The sequence below is a fragment of the Bos javanicus genome, chromosome 3 (assembly GCF_032452875.1).
Source record: "Bos javanicus breed banteng chromosome 3, ARS-OSU_banteng_1.0, whole genome shotgun sequence".
Classification (NCBI taxonomy): domain Eukaryota; kingdom Metazoa; phylum Chordata; class Mammalia; order Artiodactyla; family Bovidae; genus Bos; species Bos javanicus.
In genome coordinates, this window is record NC_083870.1 from 7,870,677 (window position 1) to 7,879,562 (window position 8,886).

The 8,886-nt window shown below is 49.6% G+C and overlaps 1 protein-coding gene across 1 annotated transcript; it reads right to left on the reverse strand.

Moving 5' to 3' along the window:
• Positions 1-1,825: 1,825 nt before the first annotated feature.
• On the reverse strand, positions 1,826-8,886 carry FCRLB (Fc receptor like B). The gene is made up of 5 exons (XM_061412978.1): positions 8,748-8,886; positions 7,851-8,174; positions 5,430-5,696; positions 4,516-4,806; positions 1,826-4,221 (listed from the first exon to the last, which is right to left on the reverse strand). Exons 1-5 carry the CDS (start codon positions 8,884-8,886, stop codon positions 3,833-3,835), a joined length of 1,410 nt encoding a protein of 469 aa, XP_061268962.1. The 3' UTR covers positions 1,826-3,832.

An 8,886-nucleotide genomic window follows, 5' to 3' on the forward strand; every position in this document is an offset into this window, starting at 1 on the left:
TTGATCTTTGGTCTGATAAGATTCTACATGCTGTTGAGCAACTAAGCCTTTGAGCCACAACTACAGAGCCCGAGCTCTAGAGCCTATGAGCTGCATGTACTGAAGCCCGCAACGAGAGCCTGCGCTCTGCAACAAGAAAAGCCACTGCAACAAGAAGCCGGTGCCCAACTGAAGAGCAGCCGCCCCCACTTGCTGCTGCGAGAGAAAGCCCTCGCGAAGTACCAAAGGCTCAGTGCAACCAAAACTATATGAATTAATTTTTTAAAAGAAATATATAACTGCAATGATGTACTCTCCTGACCAGGGTAAGAGAAACAAGCTCTCTCAGACATAATTTGACAATATCTATTAAAATTTAAAAGGATTCATTTTCTTTAACAATTCTACTTAAGGCTAGGAGTTTGCCCTACAGATATATTCAAATATGTGTCTAAAGATCTAAGTGTGAGAATCTTCATTGCAGCATAATCTAAAACAACAGAAGTTTGGAAATAATAGTTCATCAATAGGCACTGGCAGACGTCATCTCTCTGGAAAGTGACTTGTGAGCCTCCATGCTGGGCTTAGTGCTCCTCCTCTGTGCTTCTAAGCACCTTAGCATCCCCTGACTTAGAACCTTTAGTAATGAAAAAAATCTGTTTATTTGTCTTTCCCTCTCTAAGTGAAAGTGAAAGTGAAGTCGCTCAGTGGTGTCCGACTCTTTGCGACCCCATGAATTATAGCCTACCAGGCTCCTCTCTCCATGGGATTCTCCAGGCAAGAGTACTGGAGTGGGTTGCCATTTCCTTCTTCAGGGGATTTTCCCGACCCAGGGTTTGAACCCGGGTCTCCCCTATTCCAGGCAGACGCTTTAACCTCTTTAAGGTTACTCTTATTTCCCTCTTTTTCCCGATGAGAGAGCTTGAACTCAGAAGGCCTGTACAGCCCATGCCTCACCAACAGAGTTGATGACGCAAAAGTATATGCAGAGGCACAGAGGCATGAAAGAGGCTCCATGGGGAGAGAGCAAGTGGTCCGTGTGACTGCTCCATGTCGTGATAGGGAGTTTGGACTTGAACCTAGAGGATTTGATTCACTCTCTTAGGAAAAAAGTCATTAAGTGTGGAACCCAGAGTTGAGTTCCTTCCTTCCACAGAGTCAAGTCCAGATGAGAAACTTAGACTCAGGGAGGACAGTATGAGAGAGGGAGGCCGAGATCCAAAGGAAACTTGCCAGGACCCTTTCTGCTGTCTGATGGGGGACTTCCGGGTTCCTTGTTTGGTATCTGGTATGGACACTCACAGGTTTACAGTCAAGGCCTGAGACTGAGACACAGAAGTGATCAGAGAACCAGAGAGCAGTGGCTTCCTCCCCAGGTTTCTCCAGCATTCTGTTGCTACCCTTGCTGCTTGAGAATGAGCTTGAGATTCTCCTTGGGTAGCCTGGGCTAGCTAGCCAGCCTTCTGTTTCCCTAAAAGCATGTTGGAACCTGATGAAGCTGGATGAGGACTCAGCGCCCTGCGCCCCACCCAGAGGAGCATGGCCAGTAAGCTGCCTGTCTGACGTTTCTCAGTATTTCCTTAGTGCAGGTCTTCCTGGGAGATCATTAATAGGTCTTGTAGGGGAAGATCAAGGAGATTCGGGGGGCTTAAAGACATGGAGACTAAAAGGCATAAAAGTTACTCCTTCCCTTGCCACACAACATAAATAGAGAAGTTGAGTCATGAATGATTTCATTCTAACCCATAAATCTTATTCTTTCCCATCCCCCACATCCCTGGCCTTAAATGGAGGTAGGTGGCAGGAAGGAAGATATTGTGGCTGCTGTGAATGAGGAGATAGTAAAGAGATAAAATGCTCTTTTGAATGGCTATTTCACCATTTCACTCCCTTAAGAAATGATCAACTGATATTTTAAAATTACTTATTATTGAAGTATAATTGCTTTACAATGTTGTGTTCATTTCTGCTATGCAGCAAAGTGAATCAGTTATACATATCAACTGACTTTTTTTTAATGGGTGAGATTCTTTGATTAGGTAATCAATGCTAGTCATGACCCTAATGCTACTCATTTTCTATCTGGATAAAGAGACAGCAGAAACATCAGGGGAACAAAATCACAATGGGCCCACTGAAATAGAGTCGGGTTAGCCAGGGAAGGCATGCCAAGAAAAGATTCTGGGAAGTGAGCTAAGCCTGCATAGAAAGCTGAAAAGCAGAGGCACAAAGACCAGAAGCCCAACACTGGATTATAGTGCCTGAACATACCTTCTCAAGGGATAAGCAAGTGGCCGCTGAGATCAGTTTATTTGATTGCTCTTTCGTAATTTTAAATTAGCTTCTCCTCCAGTAAGGTTTATTTATGCCCTCCATAAAGAATGTTTCCGCATATCCATCCCAATTTTCCAACAGGTTTAAGAACCTCTTAACAAGACTTCCATGTTCTGAACCCTTTCTACTTCCCCATGTTCATCTCCTGCCACCTTCTGCCTAAAATATACCCTACCCTGCCATACACACACACATAAACACATATAATTCTCCAGCCACTTTTAATTATTTGCAACTCTACAAACACACTATGGTCTTCCATGTCTCTGCTTTTGCATCCTCAGCCTGCATCCCCCGCTCCTCAATATTTTCCCATCTTCACTTGGTGAAATCTTGCTCTCCTTCGAGATTCAGTTTCCTCCACTGAATTCCTAGTGTTTCACAGAAGCACTTATCACATTGCACTGTAATATATGTGTGAACCCACCTGCCTCTCTTCTTATATAATTTCAGTGACTTTGTAGTAATAACATGGTGAAGATAATACTTGAAGAAAGTAAGAAGGTAAGAAGAAGAAAAAGATGAAGGATGTTAATGTGATACTGATTAATCACTCAAAAAGAAAGGGAAATTGCATTGTGACTGAATACCTATAGACTAGAAGGGTGGGAGGGTAGAGTTGTTATCAGTTCTAAGCCTTGACAGTAAAGGTTAACTGATGAAGGTATAGGTAGGCCTAATGAGAAAGAATTCTCCTGGAAATAATTCACACCAGCTCTGCTGAGATCTCATAGTTTTAGTAGGCAGATGAGGAACTTATAAAGACTGAACTGTGTCTTAGTGTTGGAATGGCTCTTATAGAAGAAACTGGCAAAAACTAGAATACAGCAATTTTGAGAATTTGTCTTAAACTTTCTTCAAAGAGATTTCTCGATGCAGTTGTTTAATTTAGGCTAAAATGAGCAGGGCCTGCCTGCTGCCACCAGAGCCCATCAGAGTCTGTCAAGCTATGCTGGTGTGGGAGGTGCATCTGGGTGGCTCTAAGTGTACACTCACCCTTAACCTGGAACGGGAGACCCACACAAATCCCTTTCTGTCTCTAAAACTATAACACAGGACTTTGAAGGTATAAACTCATCAGAAACAGAACTGAAAACCTTTTAAATTTTAACTTTCAATTCATGATGAATAATTAGGGTTGTAATTATTGACCCTTAAATGTGCCAAAGAGTTTAGTACCAAAATAACCTTGTGCTGAAATATGCGTTGTGTGGGTTTACATGAAAAGCTAAGGATGACTAAATCCACTTCCAAAAGTCAACCTCAAAGCAGTAAATAGCAGATTTCTACTTCCCTACTGAAATCTGTGAGGCGAAGGAAGAGATGAGAGGGAAGGCCTTGGGGTTACAAACTGCTCAGATGTGCAGGTTGAGATTGACGTGTCAGCTACCACACTTTATAAACCACAGCGAAACACAGGGATGAAACAGAGGTGGCTTAAGGAAGGTCTCCACGTGACGGGAGCAGGAGAAACCAGAGGTGGATGTGCCTGGAGAGGGGACTGTAGCCACCCCCTCCCTCAGCTCTCCACAGTAGTGGTCTCAGGGGTTCCCTGACTCACAGCCGAGTGGGAAGTGGGGGTCTCGACTGTGTGCCCTGGCAAAGACTGTGTCTCCTTTAATTCCAGGACCACCCGGCTGAGGAGGCCTTGGAGCAGCTGCATTTCTCGGAGCAGAAGCGCCACGTCGGGTTTTAGGGCGCCAGCGGTTTGTTGCAAGGGTGTCGGTGGCGCACACGCTGGTGGCCCAGCGGTGGGGGCTCCGCCCGCGGGGAACTGCGGCCCCGCTGAGGTGACATTCGGGACGGAGGGGACCGACGGGACCGATCTGGACACCGGGGGCTTTCTGAAGGAAAGCGGCTGGTTACCGGGGTCCGGGGCGGTGGTGGACGCCAAGTCCAAGGGAGAACCTGCGAACACAGCACACACAGAAACGCTCGGCTGAAATCATTCTCTCATGGCCTGAGGCGGGAAAAGGGGGCGAAGGACTGAAGGACGGGCCGGGCTGGGGAGGCGAGTGGGGATGTCGAGGAAGCGGGAAATGAGCTGGAGGGGTGAGGGAGGCAGGGGTGTGGGAGGCGGTGGAGCGGGACGGCGGGGCAGGAGAGCGGGTGGGGAGTGACGGGCGTTTCCGGAAGGCGTGGGCGGAGGCTGGGCGGCCGGGGCTGCCCGCCCGGAAGGCTTCGGGAAGGGCCGTCACTCACCGCGGCCCGGGAGTTGCAGCCATGGGCTGCGTTTCCGGACGCTGCGGGTGGCTGTAGCCGCCTCGCACCAGTACGATTCCAGCTCCTCGACCTCCGGCTCGGGGACCGTGTACTCCGCATCCCAGTCGTAGCGGCGCACGGGCCGACTGTACTTGTAGAAGGCGAACTGCAGCGGCGTGTCGCGCTTCTGCGGATGCAGGCGCGTCTCGCAGCGCAAGACCACTCCTCCGAAGGCCCCGCCGCGAGCCTCCACCCGGCCTATCACCCTCAGCGCGGGCGCCTGGAACAGCTCTGCGGAAGCGGGGGCCCAGTGGCCAAAGGTGCACTTTAGGCCGGCGCAAGGGTCCCAGGGAACCGGGCCCAGCTTTGTAGTCCCACGACCCCTCTCCCGCTCCGGTTTCCCACGAGGACCTCTAACCCACCAGGGAGGAGATTGTGTGTACACTTGAAGGGAGGAAAGTCTTTGAAAATGTGGGAGACGAGTCCACGAGGGAAGGGGAAAGCTTGAATGGAGCGGCACCAAGTCAGACACCTCGAGTCACTCCCCGACTGACATCCAGCTCTGATCCTTCAGCCTAGAAGGGGTCTCAGGACGCCTGGAAGCAGTTCCCTCGCCCCAGTCCCACCGTGATCCCATTTACTGCCACTGTCATTCTGGCTGGGGCTGCGGAGAGAGCTTCCCCCTACATGGGTGCCTACCCAGAGAAAGAAGCCAGGACCCCTGCCCCCACCCAGGCTTAAAGATCAAGTGCGACTTCACACTAAGAAGGAGAGGAGAACGTGCTCGTGGTCCCGCAGAGAAATCCCCAGCTTGCCAGCTACTATAACTCTCGCCCCTTCATTTCCCCGCCGGGTTTCTGTCCCAGAATTTCCCAAGGCTTGTTTGTCTCCCTCCCCGGCCCCGTCTCCCCCACCTTGCACGGTCACGGCCACCTTGGCGGAGAACATGGGCGCGCTTTCCACGGGAATGCGCATGGTGCCGGAGCACTGGTAGCGCCCGCTGTCGCTGGCGCGGGCCTGGGGTACCGTGTAGTTGGCGCTGGAGTGGAAGTAGCGCACGGGTTGGCCGTCGTGGTAGTAGTGAAGTTTATAGACGATCTTATCGTACCAGCCGCGACAGCGCATGACCAGCGGCTCGCCCTCGAACACCGCAGCATAGGGCACTTGCAGGATCAGCCAGTCTACGACAGTCAGCACAAACAGCCTGATTCCAAGAGAAAGTCCAGCCCTAGGGGTGACCCATTCTTCTCCACCTCCGTGCTCGCTTCTTCCTACCCCTTTCCCCCCACCAATCCCCTTCTCCCTTCCTGGACACCCCAGGAGCCTCAGATGGTGAGTGGCAAGGGGAAGGGGAAGGCCAACCTTAGGTATTGATGGCTGAGACTTGGTTCCAGCCTCAAAGAGTAGTGTCCGTCAGAATCCAGTTTAAACGCCTTAAGATGGCATCAAGGCCTTCCTGACCTGGCCCCTGCTTACCTTTTCAGCACCATCTCAGGATTCTCCCCTGCCCCGTGTCTCCTTTTCCGCCTTACAATGCAGGCTAATTCCATACATACTGTACTGCTGGGAGAACTGGCACTGCCCAGAGCCTTAGTACATGCCAAGAAGACCTCTTCACCTACTTTAGTTGAGGCCTATTATCCTGCAGGTCTGAACTTAGATCTTATCTCCTCCAGAAAACATACCTGAGGGCCTCCCACCCCCCGAGGACAGCCTTAGGCACCTTCTGCGGTACCCTTATTTACCTGATCATCATACTAGCTAACGTTTACACAGCCCTCAGTTCAGTTCAGTTCAGTTCAGTCACTCAGTCGTGTCTGACTCTTTGCGACCCCATGAATCGCAGCATGCCAGGCCTCCCTGTCCATCACCAACTCCCAGAGTTCACTCAGACTCACGTCCATCTAGTCGGTGATGCCATCCAGCCATCTCATCCTCTGTCGTCCCCTTCTCCTCCTGCCCCCAATCCCTCCCAGCATCGGAGTCTTTTCCAATGAGTCAATTCTTCGCATGAGGTGGCCAAAGTACTGCTAAATGCCACTTTAGGTGTTTTACATGGAGAAAAAATTCTGCAAGTAATAGCCACGATCTCTATGGTACTCTCGGTTCTGTAAGCAGTAACTACTGTCTATCATATTCAGTATCTTATCTGTGCTTGCTATCAGTTTCCAAACAAGAAACCATGGAGTGTGGATGAGAGTTGGACCATAAAGAAGGCTGAGCACCGAAGAATTGATGCTTTCGAATTGTGTTGGAGAAGACTCTTGAGAGTCCTTAGGACTGCAAGGAGATCAAACCGGTCAGTCCTAAAAGAAATCAACACTGAATATTCATTGGAAGGACTGCTGCTGAAGTTGAAGCTCCAATACTTTGGCCACCACCTAATTCGAAGAGCTGTCTCATTGGCAAAGACCTTGATGCTGGGAAAGATTAAGGGGAAGAGGAGAAGCAGGCGGCAGAAGATGAGACAGTTAGATAGCACTACTGACTCAATGGACATGAGTTTGAGCAAACTCTGGGAGATAGTGAAGGACAGGGAAGCCTGGCGTGCTGCAGTCCCATGGGGTTGCAAGTAGTCTGACGTGACTTAGAGACTGAGCAACGAATGGGTATGAAGTGTAAATGCTAATCTGAACATTGAGTGATAACCTTTTAAATTCTGAATAGAAAATATACCCTACCAGGCTAAAATGACAAAATATTCCCTACAAAGTAGCCAATCCTGTGCCCTAATGAACAAATTACTGTTACTTCTCTTATTCTGTTTGGAAGCTCTTTATGTCTTCCCAGGAAATTAGTTTCTTCTTGACTCGTGTGTGTGTGTGTGTAATAAAAGTGCTTTGTTCATCTGCTTTTTTCTTTGACAACCTCTCATAATTCATTTTTAATCTTCACAATAACCGAATAGATGGACACTCTTATTGTCCCTATTTTACTAATGGGAGGCACAAAGAAGCATCACTCTGTTCAAACAAGAGTAATCCCCCAGTTGCAGGCAACCTGTCCAGGGAACCTCACTTTTCCTGCTTTGCACTGCCCTATCCCTTCCTGCCCAACCCTCTTTCTCAAAAGTATTCAGTATCCCAGGTCCTTAGACTCTCTTCTCTTCTGAGCTAGTAAATGAACAGAAATGTTTATTTACTGTCCACTGGCAGGATGGTAAAGGGACCTTTGAGGCTATGCAAGCCTTACTGCATCTCTCACATAGTGCCAGGCAGACTCAGTATAACCCCTCTCTTCCTACCCCAATCAGAGTGGCCCCGTGTCCTCTCCCACAGGAGGGGCAGCCTTGCCAGGGGACGTGTGCGCTGCCCCTCCAGTGTTTAGACACTCACCATTAGATACAGAGAGGTGGATGGGGTCACTGACGGGTGCTCCGCGTGTCTGGCATCTATACACCCCTGGCGTGTGCACCTCGATGCTCTTCTTATAAGAAGGCAGGAGTAGGTGGCCCAAATACCAGAGAGTACTAATGGGTCGAAGCTCCAGGAGCAGCGGGTGGTACCCATCACACCGCAAGGTTACCTTTTCCCCTTTGAAGATTGTGGTCCAGGGTGGGTGCAGAGACAATATGGGCTTCTCTGGAGTAGCTGGGGGAGAGGGTATGGGAGGCAGCAATGTGAAAAAGAGAATCAAGGTGAGGTGCCCAAGGATGAGATCTCAGGTTAGAAAATATCAGAAAATGCCAGTTTCCAGGACCCAGGTTACTAGTCCGTCTCTGGGAGAGGAGAGACCACACTGGGCTATCAACTAGTCCCTTGGTGAGCACCCATGTCTAAGTGCCAGGCCTGCTGGCAAACTGAGTCACAGGGATTGAGAAGCCATGAGAAGAGACGCTACCCTGGAACAGCTAAGAAGTGGAGAGTACCCAGGCAGGTCACTTGGGATGGTTGGAGTAGAAGTCACAGAAAATTGGGATGAGGGATGTGTAAGACTCACCAGCTTGTCCACTGCTTGGAACTACAAAACAAGAAAGAAGGAGGAGAATGTTGGCAATGAAAGGAAAAGGGGGCCTCTCTTGACCATAGGAAAGATTCAACAAATCCCAAGACGTGTTTTTCTTCTGCCTTTAGTTCCCTCAACTCTGAGAAAGCCCCTTTCCTCTTTTCCTCTCCAAAAATAGATAACAAACTGAGGACTGAATATCTCCCCCAACACACATATACACCCTGACTCCCACTCTTCCCCATACCTAAAGTTCTTAGGCCAGTGTTGCCTCACTGAGGACTCACCCAGGAACAGAAGGACTGTTAGCTCCCACATGGTGGATCTACCAGCAGCAGCTGCAGAGCAACGGAGATGCCCTGACATGGGATGGGAGAAGAAACAGAGACCAGTGACCAGTGCTGACCACTGAGCCCTGGGAGACAT